General features: G+C 44.8%; 1 protein-coding gene across 1 annotated transcript in view; it reads right to left on the bottom strand.

The window, feature by feature from the left end:
* The window catches only part of Sorl1 (sortilin related receptor 1), a 189,418-nt gene that overhangs the window by 25,489 nt on the left and 136,752 nt on the right, over positions 1–27,177 (bottom strand). The window contains exons 28-38 of the mRNA XM_008826021.1: positions 26,179–26,310; positions 24,577–24,708; positions 22,904–23,038; positions 21,596–21,751; positions 17,216–17,365; positions 10,003–10,134; positions 9,353–9,479; positions 9,034–9,203; positions 3,521–3,633; positions 2,621–2,725; positions 1,797–1,869 (exon numbers count right to left, since the gene is read on the bottom strand). Of these exons, the coding sequence (XP_008824243.1) occupies positions 1,797–1,869; positions 2,621–2,725; positions 3,521–3,633; positions 9,034–9,203; positions 9,353–9,479; positions 10,003–10,134; positions 17,216–17,365; positions 21,596–21,751; positions 22,904–23,038; positions 24,577–24,708; positions 26,179–26,310 (1,425 nt within the window). The remainder of the gene's footprint in view (positions 1–1,796; positions 1,870–2,620; positions 2,726–3,520; positions 3,634–9,033; positions 9,204–9,352; positions 9,480–10,002; positions 10,135–17,215; positions 17,366–21,595; positions 21,752–22,903; positions 23,039–24,576; positions 24,709–26,178; positions 26,311–27,177) is intronic.

The raw sequence follows: 27,177 nt of genomic DNA, 5'->3' as shown, positions 1-27,177 counted from the left end.
ACATTCATTAATGAACCTGGAACTCCTAACTGATGTCACTGTTGCCTCTGGTCTTCACCTTTCTCCTTAAGTCACTGTGGCAGTTTGAACGAGAATGTCCCTCATAGGGTCCAAGTATTTGGACATTTTGTACCCAGCTGGTGGCGTTGTTTGGGGATGTTTTAGGAGGTGTGGACTTGCTAGAGGAAGCATGTCACTGGGGGCGGGCTTGGAGAGTTCTTAAGTCTTGCTGGATTTCTAGCTTCTCCCTGCTTCCTGTGCTTGCTTGAAGATGTGATCACCCAGCTTTCTGCTCTGGCTACTTCTGCTACCATACCTCCCCTGCCATTATGGATTCTATAACCCTCTGGAACTGTAAGCCAGAGAAACTCTTCCTTCTATAAGTTGGCTTGGTCATGGTGTTTTATCACAGCAACAGAAAAGTATCTAGTACAGTTACTATGATCCCAAGTCATGGCTAGTTCACAGCAATACTTTTTGATGCAGCACAGAGCTGACCTGCACACACTCTAACCAAAACACATGTAAGAGCTGAGACTAAGCAAAATCGTATAGAAGAGGCCTAAGAAAACTCCATTCCTGATGATTTTTCAAATGGAGAGTGGACTTGTGCCTATTAAATTCAGGAACAGGCCGACTTTCCAAAATCACTTCTTTCGGGTTTGGATGGTCAGTATGGTTTGACACAGACTTCGTTGGGAGAAATGATAAAGACGATCAGAGCTCAAGGAGAGTATGAATTTAGCACACCCTCTTTGCTATCTTCAAGCATTCTGCCCACTGACTAGCTGGCAACATTAACTCTAGCTGCCTCCTGCCCTGATCTCCACATTCCAGATTTTAGAGGCTACCAGAGTGATTCTCATTCAAAGCATCTCACAGGCTCAGATAACCCAGTTACATTCCACACCACGGTGCTCAGCTGGTTTTAATATCTTCAAGCCCAGGAGGGAAAGTAGCCAAGATCAGGGCTAACAGAGGAAGTCAGTGAGGATGGTCTACTCACTGCTCAAGGGGTGCCAGCGCCCTTCGTTGGGATGCTTAAATTCACTCACCAGCCACTTCAGTCCCCACTAGATCTCAAGGATGGAGTGAAGCAAAACAGAGCAGACATCATCCCTAAAAGGCTGACATGCAGGATGAGGAGCAGCCTCCTGGCAAGCACAGTGGCCCAGGGGGAGCAGGAGTCTCAGCCCAGGGGAAGCGTTGCAGCAGGATGGTTAAGAGCACAGGCTTTGGAATCAGGTGTATGGGATTCCAGTCCCAGCTCAGTCACTGAATGTATGGCCTGGGGCAAGCGATACACCTTTCTCTCCTTCCTAATCCAATATTGCAGCTGTTCTGAAGGGCCAATTGGATGAGCTGACCTGTGCGGAGCAGTGAATTACAGAGCACCAAAGACCATCTCTGGGGGTTAGGTGCCACCCCAACCTTATCACAGCTTGTCAGTGTCGGGGGGGCACAAACATCAGTGAGGGGCTTTCTTTATAACACGCCAAATGACTGTGCAAACCTTACCAGCTTTAGTGAAAATGGACTCCTTCTTTAGAAGTTACACGTGCTCACAAAGGGACTGACTGGCATGATGGCCTTTGTGAACCAATTCTAAGATGGAGAATACCCTCAATGGTCACCCACAAAGCCTTGTGATCTTTGTACATCCAACATGTGCCTGTGGTAGGGAAGCGGAGGATCTGAGGAGTTTTCTAGCCTTTAATTCTCCTTTCCAGTCTTGGTGAAGGTCATTTCCAAAGGGGTTCTGCCTTCTCTCAATCTAAAGGACTGGAATCATTTACCTTTTCCTTTTATGGTGGTGATCGACTTAGAATCGCTCCAGTTTCCTATTCCGCGGCTAGTCACTGCAGCCACCTTTTCAAATCAGAGCATCAATTAATAGGAAATACAAGTGATAGACTATACAGCAAGAATTCTGAATGAGTTAAATGGCTAAGACATCAGCAGTAGTGAGGGCAGAAAAAATTTACATATTGGGATATTTGGAGGCCCCAGCAACTGAAACAAGAGGGCAAAGAAACAGAGGGAATCATAATAGTACTAAGAATATGAAATTTCTATTCACTGATAGGTGCCCAGATTCTTCTAACGGGCAAGGGTATGCACATGTATACATTTGATCTCTAAGTTCTATATCCAAACAGAGACATGTATATATATATATGTGTAAAAGGGGTCCTGGAAAAATTATTAGTATAGGGGAGCTTCTAGGGGGATGTGTACTTAATGGGCTTAATAAACATGCTTTGCACAAAATCTATTCCTTTCTACTAAATAGAGTAATACTAGGTTTCAGAAATTATGCTTTTCAGATTATAAAATCAGTTTGAAAATGCCACTTAGCTTTGTCTAACAACACGGCTAAAGACAAGCAGAAAAGAGACAGGTGCGAAAGTACAGATACTAGAAGGCTAGCCGAGTATCTGGTTACAAGCAGGAGAGCTGGTTATCGAGGGGTAAGTCAGCCCTCTTCAAGACAAGGAGCTGGGTATTTTGAAGAACACTAATGCACATTTCTTAAAAATAAATGTAGAGCTGACAAATTGGAGCCATCTCTCTAAGTTCTAAGACTGCCCAGATGGCTGGAAAGGATGTGAATACTTACTCTGACACTGTACGGAACATTGACCAGTAAGTTCTTTATTTCTGTAGAATTGGTAGGAGCTCTCTGGGAGGCCCACATCTTGGAACCACTCCTGCTGTATTCCACCTAAAGGGAGAAAAAACAGTATGAATTAAAGGTAACCAGAGGTCCGGGCAGCCAATGTTTTGAAAGACACAGACCAGGAGAGGAAAAGATAGGGTATAGTGATGATTAGTGTTGCCAATGTGACAGGATCTGGAATCATCTGGGAGACTGGGGTTCTGGGCATGCCTGTGGGGATTACCTTTTTTGTTTGTTTTTTGAGACAGGGTTTCCCTGTAGCTCCAGCTGGCCTGCAACTTGCTATGTCGACCAGGCTGGCTTCTGTCTCATCTCCCTGTCTTTGCTTCCCAAGGGCTGGGACTAAATTTAGGCTTGCACCCCAATGCCTGAGCAATGGGGGATCATCTTAATTAGGTTCACTGAGGTAGGAAGACCTGTCCACTGAGAGTGGTACTGCTGACTGGGCTGGGATGCTAGAATGTACGAAAGAAGAAAGGGAGCTGAGAACAGGCGTTCGGTGCTCTCTGCTTCCTGACGGTGGATGGTGGATGCTATGTGGTTGGCTCTCTGCTTCCTGGCGGTGGGTGCTATGTGGTCAGCTGTCTCAAGCTCCTGCTGCCTTGCTTTCCCTGTCATTATGAACTGTACCCTTGAACTGTAGCCAAAACAAACTTTTCTCACTTAAGTTGCTTTTGTCAGGGCATTTTTATCACAGCAAGAGGAAAAGAAAATAAGTCAGGTGTGAAGTGTCACAATGGATAGGTCACTATTCACAATACCAGATCGCCTCCTGTGACACAGAGCATCCAGAAATCCCCAGTGCTCCCACACCCACACCAGCTGCTGAACAGTACTTACAACGTACTCACGAATGAGACCATGGGTGTGGAGGGGAGGAGTCCAGTGGCCAATGATCACACCTTCCTCTTCACTGTGGAGTGCAAGTTGGAGGTTGCCGGGGGCATCTGGCACTAGAAAAGAGTGGAGTCGGAAGTCAAGCTTCCCTACATTCAAATGACAGGATTCTATGTATTAAAGAAATACCCTTAAAGGCTCCACCATAAGCTGTTGGAACTTATAAAGAAATTCAATAAAATTAAATAGCACCAAATCAACATTAAAAAAAATCTACATACTAGTAACAAAGTAGTTTAAAAGAAATCCCACTTACAATTGTTACAAATTATACTAGGAATAATGTGACAAAGAAAGTGAATGATTTCTATAATGAAAATTCTAAAACACAGGAGAAAAACTGAAGAGAACACCCCCCCCAAAAGTTCCCATGTTCATGGCTAGGAAACTCTTATTACTAAAATGTTCTTATTACCCAAAGCAATCCACAGATTCAATTCAATCAGAATATCAACAACATTCTTCACAGAAATAGAAAAAAAATGCTCTTTAAAAGGGAGATTTAGCCAAGTGTGGTGGTGCACGCCTTTAATCCCATCACTCAGAAGGCAGAGGCAGGGAGATCTCTGGATCTCTGGATCTCTGTAAGATCAAGGCCAGCCTGGTCTACACAGAGAATTCCAGGTCAGTTGGGGCTACAAGAAGACCCTGACTTAAAAAAAAAGAAAAAAATAAATAACCTAAAAGGGAGATGTATGTGATGGTGTCCTGAATCCTGAAGAGATTTGAAGGGGAGTTAGGGGTGCATATGATCAAGATGCATTTCATACATGTATGAAAATTTCAAACAATAAATAAAATAATTGTACAGAATAATAAAAATACCCCAAACCAAAGCAACCCTGGGAAAAAAGAACAAGCCTAAAGACGTCATACAGTCTGATCTCAAAACATACCATATAGCCATAGAAACCACAAGAGAAGAATTCTAGTCTAAAAACTGACACATGGACCAATGGAACAGAACAGAGAAATCAGAAATGAGTCCATATATTTACAGCCCACTGATTTTTGATGAAGGCAACAAGAACATACACAGAAGAAAGGGTAGTCTCTTCAGTAAATGGTGTTGAGAAAACTGGATACCCATTTGCAAAAGAATAAATCATGCACCACATATGAAAACCAACTCAAAACAGATTAATAAAAATCTTAAGGTGTAACACTCCAAAACTATAAAACCACTTACAAAAACACGGGAGAAATGCTTCAGAACACTGGTCTAGGGGAAGATTACTTTTTAATATGAACCTAAAAGCATAGACAACAAAGCCAAAAACTGGCCAATGAAACTACAGTAAACTAAAAAAGTTTCCACACAGCAAAGGAAATGGTCACAGAGTGAAGAGACAACCTACGGAACAGGAGAATGTCTTTACGAACCAGTCACCTGACTAGGAACCAATATCCAGGAGCTATACACCGGGAATTTAAACAACCACAAAAAAGAACAAATAATCTGATTTTTAAGCAGTCAAATGATCTCAAAAGACATGTTCTAATAGAAAGTATACAAATGGCAAACATTTCTGAAAAAAAAAATGCTTAGCATCATTAATCCTCAGGGAAATGCCAATAAAAAACTGTAAGATATCATCTCACCCCAGGGCCAGTGGCTATCATCAAAAAGAAAAAAGACAGATGGAAACTGGCAGGAATGAAGGGACAGCAGAAACCCCCTACACAGTTGGTGAAAACATGAGTTAATACACTACCGAGGGTTCTCAAACACCAGAATTAGAACTATCCCATCACCCCACAATCCAACTACTGGGTACACATCCAAACAAAAAGAAATCAGTCCAGTGAACAAATACCTATACCTCCACATTTACTGGAGCAATAGTCATGACAGTCAAATCATGAAATCAGCACAGGTACTCATCAGTGGACAAATGGATAAAGAAAACGCGGTACCTATAGAGAGCGGAATATTATTCAACCACTAAAAGAATGGTTCCCTGTCATTTTTGGTAACATGGATGAACCTGGGGGCATCATATTAAGTAAAGTAAGTCAGGCACCAAAAGACAAATAGTGCTGGCTTTCACTTCTTTGCAGAAACTAAAAAATTAATCTCATAGAAATAAAGAGAAAAGCAATTATCAGAGCCTGAGAGTGAAGGAGAGGAGAGAGGATGGGGACAGACAGACAGAAAGAAAAAACCCTAATGTTCAACAGCACAGTAGGCTAACTGTGGTTGATAAAAATCATCGAATATTTAAAAACAGCTGTAGAGAGGAGGCTGAATGGTCCTAACACAAAGAACTAGAAATGGCTAGAGGTGTCAGATATGTGAATTTTCAAGATCTAATCATTACACATTGTGTACATGTATCAAAATATCAGCATGTACCACACGAATGTGTAAAATGACTATGTGTTACACAAAATTAAAAATATCTATTAAAAAAATTAAAGGAGTCAACTAGAAGTTAAAATCTATCTGTATAGATGAACTAGGGGTATTTCCTGAGCTTGAAACAAGTATGAGAAAGGATGCAGTGCTGGCACAAGGCCTGTTCACTGAAAACACAGCAGCTCAGCCTCTACGGTGACAAGACCCTCCCCTCTCCCCTCTTGCTAGACTATCAAGTATGTTGTCTGTCCACACATCAGATCATGACTCAGTGAAGTCTGATGTAAATGTGTGACTCACCCAGGCTGCAGGACGGAAGCACTTGGGCAGGCTGGGTCGCCATCGACCTTGGCACTTCCATGCTGAGCTTTTAATTGTCCGTGACAGACCCTGCTGCCTCATCTCTCGTACCACAAAACAGGAGACCAAGGGTGTGACACCCAAGGACTAAGACTCATTTCCCAGCATCACAGAAATCCTACCTCCAAATGAACGCGATCACCTTCGAAGCAGACCCCTTAATGGGTTCAGTGACAGTATATTCAAAATGCTTCAGGCAGTGGGAAAAATGACTAGAATAAGAAGACGGTCACCCGTGTCGAACTACTCTGAAGGGAGAGGAATGTGGGAAGTCCTCTCAGATACATATGTGAATTTGGTAAGCCCTTTAAAACCAGGCCATAAAATGAGGACGTGTACTCTTTAAATGATGATGACATTATAAGGGAATACCTAGAGATGGAAGATAGAGGCAGAAACCAGACAAGAAGTGAAAAGAAGGCAATGATGAAGAACATCTGAAATTAACTTCTAAAGGGGCAAGAACGTTCTCTGCCTCCGTAAGGAGGAGAAACTTCAACAACTCAGATGGGACCAGAAAGCTTTAGCCACAATATTTCTATACTAGGAAGGCATAGGTAAGCTCATTCTTACAGTCTTCAGCATCCTTTGGAAAAGTAAGATCTGTCTGTTATAGGCCATAAAGATTATAAACTGGGAGCTTGGAAATGGCTCAGTGGGTAAAGTGCTTGTTCTACAAGCATCAGGACCTGAATTTGGATCCCCAGTACCCACAAAAAAGCGAGGCATGGTGGCTCCTGTCTGTAGCCAATCAGCTTAGCCTAAACAATGAGCTCCAAATTCAGTGAGAGACCCTGTCTCAAAAAATAAGGTGAAGAGCAAAAGGGAGAGACCCAACATTGACCTCTGACATCTACACACACACACACACCCTCACACTGGGCACAATGAGATACTTTAGTGGTGAGCGTTCTCTCTCTCTCTCTCTCTCTCTCTCTCTCTCTCTCTCTCTCTAATTTAAAAATACATTATACCTCCATGTATCCTTTCCTTTTCCCTGGCTCCTGGTGTTACATCAGAATAGATATACTCACATATAAGGGGTTGGTGCTACAATCCACAAATGAGGGAGAACACCAGGAGCGGGGGCAAGAGAAAGGATACATGGAGGCAAAGGACAAGAAACAACGTGAAAGGGGGATAGTAGGGAACAGATGGTACCTGAGGGAGGTGGAAAAAATGGGAGTAATCGGCAGGGAGGAGAGGAGGGAGGGACATGCAAGGGACCACGGGGTCGGGGAGGGAGGGAAGTCAGGAGAGGAAAGATGGCAGGAGTTGGGAGGTATTGGGGGAGGGTGGGGATAATGGGGGTATGTGACTGTGACTAGGGAGGGGAGGAGGAGAGAGGCCGGATGGGAGAAAAAAGAGTGGAGATGAGTGAATCTCAGGGGGCAGGAAACCTAGAGGGAAAAGTGATGCCCTAGAAATCCTGTGAGAAATGCAGAGTGTCTGAACATTAGTGCATATGTATACCTGGGAGCTGCTTGGCAAGAAACACAGTGCCAGATAGTAGAGCCCTCCCTTAGAGTGACAAGCATGCTGGACAGCACTCATCAAGCAAGCTTCTTTTTGCAACAGACGGAGGCTACTGCAGAGTCGCTCATCTGGTCAGGCACAGAGAACACACGCCTGGGACTAGCACTAGGTGCTGCATCTGCAGTCGAATCTCTACAACTAAGGCTTATAGAACACAGCAGAATAAGGGGCAGAGAGAGGGCTAATGGACCCCTGAGCTCTCACCAGTAAGGCTTCCATGTACATCAGAGTATGATGCACACATAAGGCCACAACTGGCCAAGTTTTGGAGAATAAGTCACTGTATAGGAGGGGACTCCTATATAGAACCTCACTCACTCATGGCTCAGGGACCATTGCGGAAGAGGAGGCAAAAAGATTGTAAGAGCCAGGGCTGCTTCATGAACACAGGGAGGTGGAGGCTTCCAGGCCACTAGAGGCCTGCTCATGTGAGCCTGTGGCAGCAGTGGTGTCAAGTGCAGGATCCACGTCAGCTCAATTAAACAAGGGCCCAAAGGGGAGGTGAGAAATAGGTGGCAAACTATTTGAGACTGATTGCTGCTGGGTGAGGGAGAGTATGACTTACATACAACCACTGGATGGGCTGACTAGATTCCAGTGGACGTATTTACACTGAAGGACGTTTGAGTACAAAGAGCTAAATGCATAGGACTCAGCATGTATGGCAGTGTGCATAGGGTTCGGTGGGAGGACAGGGGGAGGCATGGATGGGGGAGGGCGTCTGGATTTGATTGGGAAATGTATGAAATTTAAAAAGCTCTATTAAAAAACATAAAGACTACAAAAAATCATTATAAACTAGTGTGATGGTGCACACCTATAATTCCAACTGCCTGGGAGGTAGTTATAAGAAATTTAACCTCAAGGCCTACCTGGCCTAGCTGCAGAGCAAGTTTAAAGCCAGCCTGAGTAACTTAGTGAGACCCTGTGTCAAAATAAAATAGGAGAGGACTGGGGATACAACTCAGTGGTAGAGTCCCCCCAGGTATGTGCAAGGCTGGGCTCGATCTCCAGTATCCATCCATCCATCCATTATAATACTTACACCCTTCTGGAGTCCTCAGGGTCAGAAAATCATTGGTGTTATGAAAATAAAATAGGAGAGGACTAGGGATACAACTCAGTGGTAGAGTCCCCCCAGGTATGTGCAAGGCTGGGCTCGATCTCCAGTATCCATCCATCCATCCACTATAATACTTACACCCTTCTGGAGTCCTCAGGGTCAGAAAATCATTGGTGTTATGCACTTTGCTGAGACACTGAACCTGGACTTTAACCTGATACGTGGTATCTGGTTTCAAGACTTTTAGTACAGTGTTGGTTTTATTGCTGTGGGTCTCCAGAGTCTTCCATATGCTCTCTCCAACCACCCTGACCAAAAGAAATAAGTTGTCACAGAAAAGCAGCATAGGGTGACTGAGATATATGAGCCAGGAAAGGAAGAGCCACAGCACGCACATCATAGGAGAACTCATAGGACCTCTGGTGGCCATGAGAACCGAGGCCAAACTGAGACCCACCTATAGTAGACATTGTATACACACGAAGCAGAAGGCATTTTTTTGGGCCGCATCCAGGTCAAAGTTACATCCCCAGAGAAGTCAGCTGTCCACTGCAGATTCTGGACTTTGTACACAGTTAACTCATCTGCAGAAACAAAGGGAGAGAAGTCAAAGAAAGTTGTATCTTACAAATGCTTTTAGGCAGAACTACAATGACCTCAGTTGTCAGGAAGCCACAATCATGATCTGAAAAGATATCCCAGAAAATGCAGCTGCAACCCCTCCCCCACCATATACCTTTCCTAAGCTCTCTTATATTTTCTGATGCATTTTCCCTCCTGCCTGCCTAAGTATCTTAAGCTTGATTCTCAACAGAAAATGCTGGAACTTGAAGGGCAAGGACATGCATTTTAGACAGAGGGACTGAATTAACCCCACCAGCCACCCAAGGCTCTATGATAATCATGGTGGGGACATGAGCAAGGGAAAAAAAACTAAAGCCTTTCAGGACCAGCTGGCTACAAGTTCCAGCAGTCGGGCCTCGTCTCACCTCACTTATCGCTCTCAGGTCGTGCACAAACCCGTTTCATTTTCAGGTGGAGGGAAAGTTCAAAAGGGTCCCAGCTGTAAGTCCCCACGGTAAACCTGTGGAGGGGAGCAGCACTCACCGCTGCAAGCCTTCTCGTCGCTCTCATCTGAGCAGTCCAGGAAGCCATCACAGCGCTCTGAGAGCACAATGCAGGCCTCACCATCCTCACACTTGAACTCCCTGCTCATACAGGTCAAGGTGCTGTGAGTGGCTGAAACACAAAGAACCTTCTTAAACCCAGAGGGGAAAGGCCAAGTTGTTTGAAATGTCTGCGCCTGGGCTGACCTCTTTGAACTACTGATTTCTGCTCCAAACTACATCTCTGGAATGAAGACTGGAATGACACCAGCCATGTGGTGTGGTTGTATTTAACATTAACAACTGAGATCTTCCTTCAGGAAGAACAAGAGCTTTAGAGCCAAACAGAAAAGGGTTTCTGAGGCAGGATCTCGGGTATCTTGGCCTTGTCCCCAACTGGGTATGTAGCTGAGGATGACAATGAACTTCTGATCCTCCATAGACATGTACAATGCCCCAGTTTATGAAGTACTAGATATGGAACCCAAGGATTTTAGCACTCTACCAACTGAGCTATATCCCCAGCCCAGGCAGGAAGTTCTCCATTGGGGCTCAGCAGCTAAACACCTCCCAGATCTTGATCCCCACCCTGTGCACAAAAACATAACTTTCCATATAATAACTATACAATATCATGTCTATAAATCCTAGGTTTAAAAACCAACCATCCTTGTTCTGTAATAGTTTCAATAAATTTAATCATACCCTCAAAGATCTATAATAGGATTTCAAAACTAGAAATTATTACCAAAGAGATTGCTACTAAACTGCTAGAGTAATCCAAACACAGAATTCACTATCATGTTTCTCCATCATTGTAAGAGTATGAGAAAACTTGTGAAAAAGATTCCTTGGACTTGTTTCAAACCTACTGTGGCAGGGTATGTGCAGAATTTTCAAGCTCCAGGTAACTCCTCAGAAGCAGTCAGAATTGAGAACCTCTGGTTTAGAAAATTTTACAGGCAGGTGATCCTATCTTCCACAGAACATCAACTTGACTAACAACACACAAGCTGTGAGATACAGAAGGTAAACGGATGCTGTTCCCATGAGCAGTCGAAGTGCTCAAGAGGAAGAAAAAAAGGGCCCAGGGAGATTTTTCTAGAAGGAAAAACATACAGCACTGGCCAGGGAAGAAGGAAGTGGGAGGGGGTGAGAAATACTGTAACAAAGGTGTCCAACCATTGGATTTTCATGGGAAAGACTTGAGACCCTTTTGCATGAGGGTCTAGAATAAAGGTACAGACTTACTCATTTCATATAAAAATGAGCTGCTACAGTACAATCCCTTGGGTTTTTCTTCAGTAGTTGCTGGGGACTGGCTGGTTCTAGTATTGCTATGGAAAGCAAACTCCCTTATGTGGAACAGTACAGTATTCACATACAACATATGCACACCTGCCCAGATTCTTTAAGTCATTTATAGGTGACATACTATGGAATGGAGTTCCATTTCTATGTTAATAGGTGCCATACTGTTTTGTTTACAGAATAGTGACAAGAAAAAAGTCTCTATATGTTTACTACAGGTGCAATTAAAAAAAAAATACTTCCATTCCACCGTTAGTTGAATGCACAGATGCAGAACTCATGAAGATACAGAGAAAAAGGAATGACTAAAACCCTTTATGAAGATTTTTTTATGTGTGCATGTATGTGTGTTGTACAGACATTGTATATGCATGTTTATATGTATGTAGATGTATGTGTCTGGGCAGACATGTGTGTACATGTATACAGGCCTTAAGTTGGCACTAACTATCTTCTTTGATCATTCTGCACCTTGTTCATTAATGCAGGGCCTCTCAATTGAACCTAGAGCTCACCTAGAGTTGAACTTGTCTAGCCAGCCTGCTTCCAGATCCCCTATCTCTACCTTCAGAACACTGGAATTACAGGTGGCTGCCATACTTGCCCAATTCTTATGTGGGTGCTGGAGTTCTGAACTATAGTCCTCACACATAGGCAGCAAGCACTTTGCTCACTGAGCCACCTCTTTGGCTTATGAGGATTTTTACAACTATAATCCCCCTTCTCCAGGAAAAACATTGCATTACAGAAATCTCTTATATGCTGAGGGGAAATTGGTTTGTCTTGGGAGGTAGGGGACTGTGCGACATATAAGTGTATTAAAAGGGGGCTTGGCTGCTTCAGTAGTCTCAGAGGTACAAGATGAACTCCATCCCCCCCAGGAGATGAGCACTGGTAGAGAACCCTCCATGAGGAAGGCTGTGTTCTCTATGACAGGGACAAGCCATATGACTGCAGACAAAATACCTGCCGTAATACCAAACAAGATGCACAGAGGAATGCCACACAGTGATGGTCGAATTAGGAGTCCTTTATTAACAGCCAGTAGTTAGATGGGTGAATGCCAAAGGAACTCTCGACCCCAAGAAGAAACAGAGCAAGGTTTATAAAGCTTAAAGCCACAATTACATCATGCCAGGGCCAACGCCAATAACCATAGGTCCATCAGATCACCATAGTTACACCAGACCAGGGGCAGGTCAGTCAACAAAGCAGTTTTAAGTTAACAGTAAGTTTCAGTTATGCTGGGTAGAAGGATGTGCTACCTGGACGTGCTACCTGGCTACTTAGAAGTTTCCAAGTATTGCAGAAACAATGTACTCCCTGAAACTGTCTGCATGAGACATTCTGCCTGGCTGGCTACAGTGGGAATGGCTAGGCAGAATACAGGGTAAGGCAAAGTTAGCTAGAACAAAATGGAGTTAGTTTTTTCACCATTTCATTGCCCACATAGAGCTTATCCTCCACTGAGAGAAACTGCAAACACATAGGCCACTTTGGGGAGTGATGTGTGTGAGCTGAATGGCAGGCTGGGTGACACCACCTTATACAGGGCAGGGCAGAGCTGCTCTAAGGGGGACTGGAAAAACACCAGATCCCCAGCAGAGATAATTATAATAATGGTAATAATAATAATAATAATGGTAATAAGATGAGAAAACATCACAAACACCAACAAATGGGACAATGGAAGCTTCTTTATCAATCATGTCTCAGAACTTTAGGAATCAGAAAACATAAGTTTCAAAACCCAGAAATAAGACTGCTGTTAATACTTAAATTGATTAATAAACAGATGACTGATGGGCACTTAGCACGCTATGTGGGCCAGCAGCTTGAAGAAGAATCACTTTAGAAAGCACATTTTCTCTTTGATAAAGTGATCACAATAACGGGCCAAAAGGAATTATGGGTAATAGCACATCTTGATTTTTAAAACTCTTAACTAAGCAACACTCTTGTGAGTCAGACAGATTTAAAACAGGCTAAAAACATTGATTTAAAGGATGCCAATTAGTGAGTTCCTATCACTCAGGAGGGAGGTTCTATTTCTTTTCTTTCCTGTTAATTATTTTGAACATTCAGCTGGTGGTGTGGCTGTTCACTCAGCTAAGCTGTTCCTACCATGGTTTGGCAAATGTGAGCTGCGGGATCAATTGGCCCTATTATCAGAATGTCTCAGGGGTCCATTTTGTTCATTCTTTCAATATAAGCGTAGGCTTTTACACTAACCTGTATTTAATTTCTGTATGAGGTTTGGTGTATTCTCCCCAGGTAACTTTCAATGTGACATGATGCCAAGGCCACAACTTTCTACCTAAGCAGCTAACCCAGTGCTACTGGCCAGGTAGTCCCCTTGGAGCCTTTAGGTTCCTATCAGTAAAATGGGGCAATACCAAAATCACAAGAAAATCTGGAGATTGAAGTTTTAGAACTATATGACTTGAAAATAACAAATGACACATTAAAATTAATCACAAAATGTTAATTTCCCTTCTTTTGTATGAGTGTGTGTGCATGTTCATATGGAGGTGTACACATGTGCACATGGATGAGTGCGTGCATAGAGGTCAGGCCCATGTCTCCTTTGAGATAGGGTTTTTCATGGGCCTGGAGATCACCAGTTAGACTAAACTGCCCGGCCAGCAAGTGCCCAAGAGCCTCCTGTTTTTGATTCCCCAGTGCTGGGATTCTAAGCACCGACCACCACACCTGGTTCTGGGAATCAAATTTGGGGCCACATATTTGTATGAAAGCACTTTACCAGCTAGGCCAAAGCCCAGCCCTAACTTCCCTTTCTAAGTCCTCATTATTTCCTTAGAAAGTCAACTACCTTGCTGGCTTTGTGTCACCCACAGGTGTGACATGCACTCCCTCCATGTAGTCAGCTAGTTGTTGAAGGCATTCTGATGGGACAGAAGGCATCAGGAAGTGTGACAGCTGCAGATAAAGAGCAGAAGCAGCTTGAAGATGACCACATACAATAAACAGAAGAGAAAAGCATAACAGTCAAAAAGTGCACGAAGGCGACAGGCGCAGCAATGACCAACCACCCAAGACAGCAGGATCCACGCCTCTGCGCTCCAGTCTAGAAGAGCAAGTTCATAGGCCATGAGGGATTCATCCAGATCACCTCACTTCCGAGAGGCTGAGTGCAGGTTAGTGACAGAAGCTCTGACAAATTCCCTAGTCTACAACACATGCAAACAAAATCATTCCAGCCTGCAAACCAAGCAAGTACAAAGTCAAAGGATAGACTCTGAAAACAGACCCTGACTTTTGGACAAAATCTTTCCAAGAGCCAACAAATAAACACAACATTTGTGGTGAATAAAAGAAACATGAGTGATGGGTCTTGTGACCACTACAAAAAAAGTATATTGGGAGAAAAATCCACACATTTTGTAAGTAAGTTCCATATTTCAAGGTAAGTACTAGGTCAAGACAAGTTTTCTCTCCTAAGTCAGCAAGCTCCCCTTCCTCTTTTCTAATCATTCCCCCAATGATAAAGTCTAAGAGATCCAACCTAGAAGCATCCAGTCCAAAAATCTTCCGTGGCTTCCTATAGCCAAGAGGATAAATAACTGCAACACAGACACTCTACTGAAGTCTCTTGCCTATCTTTCTGCACCTATCTTTTGCCCCACCCATGATCCTCTGCAGATATGTTTTCCTGTACCTGTGAGGCTCTGGGCATACATGTTTATCCCTAGTGCCAGAAAGCCCAATCATCTTCTACTTTGAACAGTGGATATTGGTAATATAGCCATTAATATAGCCATTAAATATATAGCCATTAAAACCCACCCAGAGTCAGGCAGGGTAATGACAGCCTGATTATAGCAGGACCATCTCTCAAAACAAACAAAAACCCACCTCTGATGCCCTCGGCTGGGTGTCTGATCAGCTCCCACCTGTCTTGGAAGGCAGCCATATCCACCCTGAACTGTGTCAGTGCCTTGAAGAATCTTCTATTACTGCTGAGCCCTCACCATAACAGACTCGCTCTTGTTGCTGCCTCTAGAATCCATATCCCCAGCAACCTGGTCAATGCCAGCCACATCATGTGTGGTTAACAGATATTTGACCAACCCAACTGACAATGTTATTAGAATATGTCAAATATCCAGGACAGAGCAGTGATTGCCAAATTTCTCTGATGCTAAGACAGACAGAGGTCACTTTTGTAAGACTGTACGGCCTAGAACATTCCTCTGTATTTCTGGTTTGGTGGTGTCAGGTAAAATCAACACATTTATAGTTTTTGGGTCTTGTTTTATTTTGATTTGATTTTTCTCAAGACAGGGTCTCATATATACCAGGTTGGCCTCAAAATAACTATATAACCTAGGATGAACTTGAACTTTGGATCATCTTGCCTCTACTTCCTAAGTGCTAGGATTATAGATCTATGCCACTAAGCTGGGTTTATACAATCCTAAGGACTGAACCCAGGGCTTTGTGAGCTACAACCCCAGCCTAACTGCCTATTTTTTAGAAGCACTTCCCATGTGACCCTTCTAGGTCACATAAATTTCTTAAGTGTTGAATTAGAGAAATGAAGTAATCAAGTAACCTCTGCCTTTGACCTGATTCCAGGAGGCACTGGCAAGATTTGGTAGGGTTCTTCCTCTTTTTAAAATTTCTTTTTTCTTATTTTAAGCAATCTTTATCTTAAGAGATAAAAATGGGAGCACAAGAGTGATCAATGAGGAGCACGGAGGTGTGCGCTGAGGCTTGGGGTTGAAGGTGTTCACTTCACACACTTGGACAGGTATGAAAGACATTCTTCCCCGGCACTAAAAGGCATGTGACTGGCTAGGCCATCTGCCTCTGCAGAGAGTAGGTGACTGATGACAGAGATCCCTACAAAACAGAGACCCCCAAGTAGGAGCAGTGTCCACCACAGAGAGACAGACAGATGACAAAAGAGTGGCAGCATTCTAGCCCACCTTCCCTTCCCTCAGGCCAGAGGTGGTTTCTGTATGTAGCAGTGACCAAAGGTGCTGACTGGGTGCCAAGGATTAATCCCATGACCTCGGGATCTCTGTACTCCATTAGTTAGCATGACAGCCAGTGTCACCTACTCCAAGGAGCCTCCCTGGGTACATCAGGGGTACAGGGCCCTGGACACCTGCCAACTCAGAACATATTCATAGTACAGGTGTGTCAGCTCACTCAGACCTCACGTTCCCTGAATGACTCACTGCCTCTCACCAAGTATAGTAACTCAAGAAGCAAAGCCCAAGTTTCTTACTACAGTGCTGGAGGTGCTCTACCCAATAATATACTCATTCAAATTTTATTTATTTATTTTTATTTTACATGTATGAGAGTACTTTGCCCACATGTATGTAAGTGCATCATGTACATGTAGTGCCTGAAGAGGCCAAAGAGGGTGACAAATCCCCCTGAACTGGAGTTACGGAAGGTTGTTAGTTGCCCTGTGGGTGCTGGAAACTGAACCTGGGTCCTCAGCAAAAGCAGTCAGTGCTCTTAACCACTGAACTAACTCTCTAGTACCAAACCAGTTCTCTAGTCCCCCAATAAGATGTTCCATATGCCTCATCCTCACAGATGCTCACTGAATACTTCCAGAAGCCCATGGCTTTATCAATAGGTGCTTTTAGGAATTAAGCATGCTTAGCAAAAAACTCATTTAAAATAGTTTTCTCATTCATTCAGAAAATATTTTCACTGGGCATGCTCCTGGTATTTAACATCTACCCAATTTATTAAAGCCAGTGTCACTATCATATACCATGATGCATGTCCACACAGCAAAGCCCTTACAGAGAATACAGAACATGGTTACACAAAGGCACATGAGCATCTGTTGCCCAGAGATGACGCAGTGGAATGGGACTCTGTGCTCTGGGGGCATGGCCCTGGGGGGTACTCACGGCAATTGGCCTCATCCTGGCCATCCTGGCAATCCTGATGGCCATCACAGCGCTTCCAGTTGGGGATACACTTCTTGGGTTGGTGGCACTCGAACTCAAACCGGTCACAACGCCCAAGCTGGGTAGGGGTGGAGGCAGCAGTGGTGTTTGCTGGAAAATGATTTTTAAAATTACTTTTGATAGCCGGGCGTGGTGGCACACACCTTTAATCCCAGCACTCGGGAGGCAGAGGCAGGCAGATCTCTGTGAGTTCAAGGCCAGCCTGGTCTACAAAGTGAGTTCCAGGACATCTGGGGCTACAGAGAGACCCTGTCTCAAAAAGACCAAAAAAAAAAAATTAGTTTTGGTATGGAGGGAGCTTGCTGGTAAGAGAGCCTGGGGCTACAGAGAGACCCTGTCTCAAAAAGACCAAAAAAAAAAAAAATTAGTTTTGGTATGGAGGGAGCTTGCTGGTAAGAGATAAACCGTTCAACCATTTAATGTGCTAGGAGAATGCAGGGTTGCAGGAACTGCAGTAGGAGCCTACAGGTACCTGCCAACTACGGACAGAGATGGAAGAATGTGCCATTCCTCAGGGTCCCACTACAGACCTACTTGAGAGATGCTCTTTAAAGATGGGGGCATGGACAAGAAGAAAAGGAAGATCATAATTTGGCAAGCTGGAAAGCAGACAAATGAGAGGAGTGATTAGGGAACCAGAGGAGGCTACATCCTACCCTAAGTTATTGGAGGGAGAAAGCACTGAGACGGCCAGCTCAGCCCCCACACGATCCCCCAAATGCTAAGAAACCGGTCCTCTCACCTGAGAGAACACAGCAAAGGCAAGGGTGCTGACTGGAAGATGTTTCAGAAACAGGCCTGTTCCCACTATTCCTTCTGGCACCAGCCCCAGGAGACAACTGACTCACACAGCTGCCCTGTAGGAGCCTGGCTGGCTGTGGTTTTCACAGAATAAAAACAAAAGAGCTGTTTAAGCAGGCATAACAGAACAAGAAAATGCCAATAAAAGAGGGACTAAACTTACAGACAGCAAATGAGAAGTTAGGAAACTCTTCTTGAGGCCCCTGGCAATGAAACACTTACAGTTTAGGCAGGAGACCTAGGAACAGCTTCAGGGATTAACCTTACCAAGGACCCAGAGTTCCTCAGCAAACAGACCATCCGTGGAGCACAAAGCTGGCAAACCTACCCATGTGCTCGGAACCTCGTAGCAACATTCCCAGTCTGGGACACATGCAGTAATGAAGAAACATCTAAGAAAAACTTTTAACCCCAAAGACAAAACCAAAACGAAACGAAGCCCCACGCCCAGCTCTAAAAAAAGGTCACTTGGAGGAAATAGAGAGTTTGCGAGACGAAAACTTGGAGGCTAAAGAGGTGGCTCAGTGGGTAAGAGTGCTTGCTTGGTAATCAGGGAAACTGAATTTGAATGCCCAGCGCCCATAAAAGCCAGGCACGTTCAGTGAGAGCCTCAGTTTCAATGCAATAACTTAAACAGCAATAGAGGAAGACACCCACTGTCAGTGTCCTGTTCCAGCCTCCACATGAGTGTGCACAGACACATACATACATCTATACCAACACCGCCCACACGTACAAACACACAGAAAGAAGTAAGCTTAGAAAAACAAATATCCTGCAGCTAGAGAGATGGCTCAGTGGTTAAAAGCACTGGCTGCTCTTGCAGAGGACCAGGGTTCAGTTTCTCACGCTCTCATGGTGACTAGCAACCAGTTCCAGGGAATCCAACACTGTCGTCTGGCCCCCGCAGTCACTGAACATACATGGTGCACTTACATACACGCAGGCATAACACTCATATACATAAAATAAAAATAAATTGAAAAAATAAAAAATAGGCTGGAGAGAGCACTTAAGAACGCCAGCTACTCTTGCAGAGGACCCAGGTTTGGTTCCCAGTACCCACGTGGCAGCTAACAACCATCTCTAATTCCAGGGGATCCAACACCCTCTTCTCACCTCTGTAGGCACTGCAATACACATGCAGGCAATATACTCATACAGATAAAATAAAAAATAATAAGAAATAAAATAAGCAAAAATAAAGGTCCTTAGTATGCTCACAAAGGAAAAATGTGTGTGTGTGTGTGTATATGAATTCCATGAAAAAACAGCTAAAATACTAAAAGTGAAAAACAGTTGAAACCAGTAAAACAGAAATTTTTACAGAAACTTAAGGAAATATCTCAGAAAATAATAAGAAAAGATAAATCTTTTAAGTACAGGAAAGATTTTTTTTTTTTTTTTCAGACAGGGTCTCCCTGTAGCCCCAGCTGGCCTGGAACTCACTATGTAGACCAGACTGGCCTTGAACTCAGAGACTGGCCTGCCTCTGCCTGCTGGGATTACCACCACGCCCAGCTTGATCTTTTTTAAAGTAAGAGATCAGTGCCAGTTGTGGTGGCTCATGTCTGTAATCCCAGAAACAGAGGAAATAGGCAGGAAGATCACCATAAATTTGAGGTCAGTCTGGTATCCACAGCAAATTTCAGGGTCACATAGTGAGATCCTGTCTGAAACAACAACAGGCAGGAGGATCACAGCAACTAGAGTTAAAAAAAAAAAAAAAGGAAAAGAAAATGGAGCTGGATATTATTAACAAATATTCTAAGAAAAATTCCCAAACTAAAATAGATGAATTTCTTAAAAAGTCATGAATTTCTACTACATAGGACAGAAAAGAACCTATATGATCAGGAAAGTTCAAGACACAGTCATCAAGTAGAAGACTGGCAAGTATCCAGAAATTTAAAAATGCATTTAATGTCAGCACCCAAGAGACAGAGGCAGGCAGATCTCAGTAAGCTCAAGGTCAGCCTAAGCTACATGCAAGTTTGAAATAGCCTGGTCTATATGAGATCCTGTCTCCAAAGTACAATGGAGAGAGGAGGGAATGGAGGCAGAAGGAAGGGGAAAGGAGGAAGAGGAAAAAGGAAGGGACAGGGAAGGGGATACGTGTTGGGAATTGATCTCCTGGGCTGGGAAGACAGCTCAATGTAAAGTGCTTGCCTCACAGCATGAGGAGCTCCAAGCCAAGGCCTCCTGGGAGATGAGAGGTGCAGAATGTCCAGAGTCACAGACAGGAGATTCTGTCTCCAATGAGGTGGATGGTGAGGACTGACACCAAGCTTGTCCTCTGACCTTCACATGTACAACACTGCACATGTGCATCCCCACATGTGAACATTCGCGCGAGCGCATGCGCGCGTGCACACACACACACACACACACACACACACACACACAGAGGCAGGTTAAAAAGAAAAAGAACTGATATTCTAGAAAACTACTGAGGTGGTAGGGAAAGGGACAGGGTGTCTGTGTGGCTGTAATTAAAGCACATGATATACATGTATGAAGATGTCATAATGAATATCTCTACTTTGTACAATGAATGTTTACTACCAATTAATAAACAAAATTGGGAAGAAAAAGAATGAACACCTGCCAGTTAAATTGAATTCTCCAATGGTTAGCACATTAGTTTAATAATCATAGATGCAACCCCCCTGAAAATCCTTAATTTTCTGGATTGAAGGAAGTCACTGGTGAGTTTTTGTTTGTTTGTCTGTTGTTTTGAGACAGTCTCCTTTTAGCCTCAGTTGACCTGGAACTCACTATGTAGATAAGGCTGGTTTCAGTCTCATAGAGACTCACCTGCCTCTGCCTCCCCAAGTGCCAGGGTTAAGAGCATGTGCCACCACACCCATCCACTGGGGGGCTTTAAACATTAAAGCAGTGGGATGGCTGTGAGGGAGGAAAATCACGCTGCAGACCTAGAAGTGCACTATTCCAAAGACAGCAAACGAGTACTGATTCTCCTCTGAGAAGTGAGCTTGAAACTGCCTCCAGTTTCAAAGGACACGGCAGCCTTACCCTCGGTCTGCATGCAGGGAAGGTGGGCAGCAATACAGTCTCAGAGAGGACCTTGGTCTCCAGCAATTCTTAGTGGCTGCAGTCTTTCAGCTGCCTCTGTGTTTGGCCACTAGATGGCAGTGCCCCCTTTCCTTCAGAGGAACAGGCCTGACAGGCAGCAAGCAGGAAAAGTGAACCCTGTCCACTGAGAGTTCACACACACACACACACACACACACACACACACTCCTCCCCCAATCATCCCAACTGTAGGTCCTCACTGAGAGGCAGGGGTGGAAGGAAGAGAAGGAAGCACAGAGGGCAGTTCAGAGACAGATGCTTCACTTGAGTTCCAACGGGATCTGGGGACCATGAGACTCCCTGTCCTGTAGGGCACAGCTTGTGAGAACCACCATGGGCCGCCAGCCTGTGTCTGAGGCATGCCTCAAAATGTCCCTCCCACAACACCAGATGCCACTGGAGCAAACTAGGGCCATTACTCACCAAAAGAGGGGCAGGCTTCCTCATCAGAGCCATCTGCACAGTCCCGGTAGCCGTCACACACCCAGGTGTCCATTATACAGGCCCCACTGCTGCAGCGGAAGTAATTGGGCAGGCATGTGGAGGGGCCGGCAGTGGGGGAAGGAAGAACATGTGAATCTGAGGAAAAAACAAGCAAGGAAACCCAAAGCATTACTAGAAGCTTGACCTCAGATCCGAATGTGTCCCAAACCTATTCAAATATCCCAGTTTTAGCTGCACCAGCCAAAGGAGGCCAGTGTCAGGCACAGCCCTGGACAGTGGTCCACTTAAACATCATTTAAGAAGAGATGGCCAAAGAGACAGCATTTGCTCCCTTCCATTTAGTGGGTTTAATGCACTACAATGCTTGGAGCTAATATTCACAGGAGTTTGCTTTTGTGGGGGCTCCTGAAGGCTGATGGAAGAATCGGGGAACAGACGATTAAGAAGCACAAGGTGGCTGGGAGAATTCCCCCCAAGTGAAGCATGCTCTAGCTAACATACCACAATGACCCAGGACACAAGGTTTGCAACAGAAAGCATGCATTCCCACATCAGGGCCCCCTCACGGTATCGCAGCACACGCCACACGCAGAACCTACAGACCTTGTGAAACTGCACATGCTCATTCTGTAGGTGTGGGGTCAGAGACTCTGCATGTCTAAGATGCTTCAAGCAGACACATGTGTGAGTCTGCAGATTACACTTTAAGAGGTAAGGTTCTAGGATTCTCACTCTAAGCCCAGCATATTCAACAACAGGTACATTGGAAACATAGAAACCAATCAGACTGACTGTAAAATGGGAATTTAGGGATACAGGGGCTGAGGAGATAGCTAGGTCCATAAAGCACTTGCTGAACAAGTATGAGGACCTGAGTTAGATCCTCAGAATCCACATAAAAAGCCAAACATGATAGTATACCCTTGTAATCCCAGTGCTGGGGAGGTGGAAAGTGGAAGATTCCTGGGGCTTATAGGCCAGCCAGCCCAGCTAATGGGCAAGCCCCAGATCTCAGGAAGAGACTCTCTCAAAAAACAAGGTAGACAAAACCTGAAGAATGACACCAGAGGTTTACCTCTGGCTTCTACAACACTGGTACATACATACAAAAATAAATAAATAAAGCAGGAGGACACAAGAAGGCATATCACTCTTCCCTCTAAAAGCCAAAGTAAGGAATAAACCAAGCACTCCAGAGACAGGGAGTCTGCAGACAGGTGGAGCTGTCCTGGTGTCTGGGCTGTGGGGCTGACCCAGCCCCCAACCCCCCACACTGCAGCCTCTCACCTCCACAGTCCCTCTCATCAGACCAGTCCCCACAGTCGTTCTCTCTGTCACACTTCCACCTGTTGGGGATGCAGTGACCATTCTCACACCGGAACTGGAAGTAGCGGGAGCAGTTTGGGATTTCTGTGGGGTTTTCTGCAAAATTCAAACACACCATCAGTCATTTCCCCTTCAGCAGTGTGAATATCCTGCTTCACTGATGTCCACCTCCCTGAGGACAAGTCCAGGGCCACCTGTACTTCTCTTCCAGGGAAGATACGGCAGTCTCATGGACCCAAGGAGTGACAACGCCCACAAACTCAACAGCACCCTATCTTCCCAATCCCTAACTCATGCTTTCCTGACCTATATTTTGGTTCTCTATGAATGGTTATCTGACCATTTAATTTAATTATGACATTTAGTTTAATTATGGCATTTTACCACAGGAATAATTTAAGTACTGATGATAGCCTGAGGATGATGCTGTGGTCTGTGACTTCCAGAGGACACGCACTCCACAGCACTTACCATCCTGATGGTTAATCTTCACCGTCAACTGGATGGGATTTGGAATCACCACGGAAACACGTATCTGAGTGTCTCTCTAAAGGTGTTTCCAAAAAGGTCTAACAGAGCAGGGAAGACCCACCCTGAACGGAGGTGGCATCATCTCATGAGCTGGGGTCACAACTGAGTAAAAAGGACAACGCAAGTAAGCGTTAGCATGAGTCTCTCTCTCTGCTTCCTGACCGTGGGTGCAGGTGACCAGCTGCCTCAGGCTCCCGCTGCCACGCCTTCCCTGCCATGGCGGACTGGCCTCCTTCAAGCTGTGAGCCCAAATAGCCCTTCCTTCCTCAAGTTGCTTTTGTCACCTATTTTCCACAAGAAAAGGAACTAGTGCATCATGATTTCTTCTCCACGAAATTCCTTATACATAATGTGGTCCTCCCAACTGGGGAAAGGAGGAGAGGTGGAATAAACATTTCCCTAACACCCATGAGGTGCCAACTCCCCACTTCACTCCAGCCTTCACATGGGTGAAATGGCAAACCCGACTCCATTTTGTCATAGCTGACTTTTGCTTTATCCTGTATTTCTGTCCAGCCGCTCCCACTGCAGCCAGTCAGCCAGAACACCCCATGGTGGTTGAATCTGTAGCTTCAAAGGGCATACTGTTTCTACAATACTGGGAAACTTACAAACAGCCAGGCAGCACGTTCAGATAGTACACCCTCCTATCTAGGTCTACCTGCATGTCCACAAGGCCCACTATCTCTGCAATTCTGAGAAACTTGATTTTCCTAACTAAAACTTTTCATTAACTGAAAACCTCTTTGTTACCTGTCCCTCATTTGGCGTAACTATGATGATCTAATATAACTATGGTTATCGGCTTTGCCCCTGGCATGATGCAATTGTGGTTTTAGGCTTTATAAACCCCACTGTGCTTCCCCCTGGGGTCAAGAATTCTTTTGGGCATTAGCCCCCTCTTAACTGCCGGCTAATAAAGGACTCTTGATTCAACCCAAAACCGTGTGGCATTTCTCTGAAGGTATTGGATTCAAGTACTGACAGCACCCGCTGCTGAGGAAGGAAAAGGCAAGGGAGGAGCCAGCAAGCCTCCGCTCCCTAGCTGGGAGTCACTGGGACTGGAATGCAGGGCATGGGGGGCAGGTCCACTGCCTTCTTACCACAGTTGGCTTCATCAGAGTAATCACCACAATCATCCATCCCGTCGCATTTCCAAATCAAACTGATGCACACTCCATTCTGACACCGGAAGCCAAACGCATCACACTCCTTGTGGAACTCAGGGTCTTGAGCTGCACAGGGAACAACAGTGGTTAAGCCTAGCTCTTTCCATGCAGGAGAGTTCACAACAGAGTGACAGCCTTGTTCAGAAACAAGAGAGAGGAGCAAAACTCCTCTACTTCTACCAAGAGACTAGGTAGCTAACAGAAGCGCTGAAAATCCAAAGCCAGATCCGGTCTTAACAGCATACATTGTGTTAACTAATCTATTCCACAAACCTCCATTGAGTACTGTTATGTGTGAGTTAATCTCTCCAGATTACAGGGTGAAGTCCTAAATTCTAATACTGTTTTGGAGACAATGTTTTAAATGAGGTAATTAAAATCAAAACAGGGTCATCAGCACGGACCCTAATCTAGTATGACTGGTATCCTCATGAAAGGAAGAAGCTTGCCACTATTCAGCGGGCTGAGGAAGGGGCATCATTTAAGCCCAAGGGTTCAGTGTCAGGCTGGGCAACACAGCAGGATCCTGTTTCTTTAAACTAAACAAAAAAGGAAATTTAGGCAGAGACAGGTAGAGGAGAAAGAACATGTGAAGACACAGGGTAAAGACGGCATGTACTGGGTAAAGAAAGGCCTTAGACAGAGGTGCCAACACCTCAGTAGCAGACTTCAAGTCTCCAGAAGTACAGACAAAAGAATTGCTATTGACTGAGCTACCCAGTCAGTCTACAGCATTTTGCTATGGTAGCTCAATAAACATAAAAATGCCTAGTATTATGTTTTACACTTGGCCCCTACTTAGTGACACTCTTTTGGGAGGCTATGGAAACTAGAAAGTGAGGCCTAACCTGCAGAAGTAGGTCACTGGGGCTGAGCCTTTAAAGGTTACTCTGGCCCTCAGTGTCCTCTTCTTTCTGCTTCCTGTCTGCTAGGAAATAAGCAGCTCTTCCCTACCACACACTCCCAACCTCTACCACATTCTCACATTCTGTCCAAGTGCATGAAGCCAAGTGACCATGGACTGAACCCCATGAAACCATGAACCCCAAAAAATCCTTCCTCCTTAAGTTGTATCAGCTATTTGGTCACAGTGACATAAAAGTAACTGATGTACCTAGAGACATGCATGGCACTGTATGAAGAACAGAGCTATGGCAATGAACAGGACAGAGAAGCTGCTCACGTGACACTCATATTGTAGCAGCAGAGGTAGACTGTAAATAAACACTGTGTACAAAGTGGGGATAGGTGCTGTGATGGGCACTGGAGCAAGGAAGTGCTACGGAGAGATCAGCTATTCAATACCAATGGCAGGTGGCCTCTCCTATAAGGTGACACTTGAGCAAGATCCTGGTCACTCACCAGACTCTGCTCACAGGCGTACACGGTTATAGATAAAAAGCAGCACTCCTTACATGAGAAAGGGAATGCAAAAAAGGCAGGCTTGGGCACTCTGTCATGACCTACACCCTACTTTTAGGTGCATCCCAAGTGTAGTCAAACTATGACCATGTGACCTCCCCACCATCCACTCACAGCATCCCGCGAAGGCAGCATCCTCATCTGAGCCATCTCGGCACTGGACAATCCCATCACACACCATGGAGTGGAACAGACATTGCTGGCGGTTCTTACACACAAAGTCCATAAAGCGTGTGCAGAAGGGCTCTGAAAGGGAACCGGTGAGGCAGAGTCATGATTGCCCAAGGCTGGCAGGGGCCCTCTGCAGCCCTGAACAAATACACACAGACAGGCATGCCATCCGGAGCAATAGCAACAGCCACTGTGGATGAATCACCTGCTTTGTGCCAAGCCCTGAGCTAAAGTAGTTGACATGAAATGCACCTTAAAACACCCCAAGACAACATTACAAGAGATTTTATTGTCACTTATGAACCGAGAACAAGGGAGGCAGCCTCAAGTATTCTGCCAAGAGCACAAAGCTGCCAAGGGAGAAGTACAAACTGCAATCTAGAGCTGCCTGGCATCAAGGCCCACGATCTTAGTCATGATTCATATGATGCTGACTCCCCAACATGGAGGTGGCTGGCAATCTTTTTCTATAAGAAAACAGTGTTTCAGGCCAAGTGCACCCGCCTCCAGTTCCTATGTTAGAAGTCCTAAGCCCAATGTCACTGTATTTAGAGACAGGACCTTTAGAAAGTTACTAAGGTCAAAAAGGTTTTTTGGTTAAAAGAAGACAGAAGAGGGTAGGTGTTCCTGTGAAAACAGACATGCAGAGAAAAGAGCTCATGTGAGCCCATAGCAAGAAAGCAGAATCTGGATGTGACTTACAACTGGTTTTGCCAGACTTTACAATCATGAGCCAGTTCCTGATAATAAACATCTCTCTCTCCAATCTGTGTATGTTGTGCATACATGCTCACAACTATGTCTATTCTAAGGTGTTAGTCTCTGAGAACATGAGAGAAAAGCTGTTAGGCTTTGTTCTGTAGACACCCAACATACAGTCTTTTACAATACTCAGTTTCACCATGATAGTATGAGTACAGCCGCATGGAACATGGAAGCAAA

The sequence above is a fragment of the Nannospalax galili genome, unplaced genomic scaffold (genome assembly GCF_000622305.1).
Source record: "Nannospalax galili isolate Female #2095 unplaced genomic scaffold, S.galili_v1.0 scaffold229, whole genome shotgun sequence".
Taxonomy (NCBI): domain Eukaryota; kingdom Metazoa; phylum Chordata; class Mammalia; order Rodentia; family Spalacidae; genus Nannospalax; species Nannospalax galili.
Note: the sequence above shows the minus strand (reverse complement) of the source record. Positions and strands in the feature narration are given on the sequence as shown.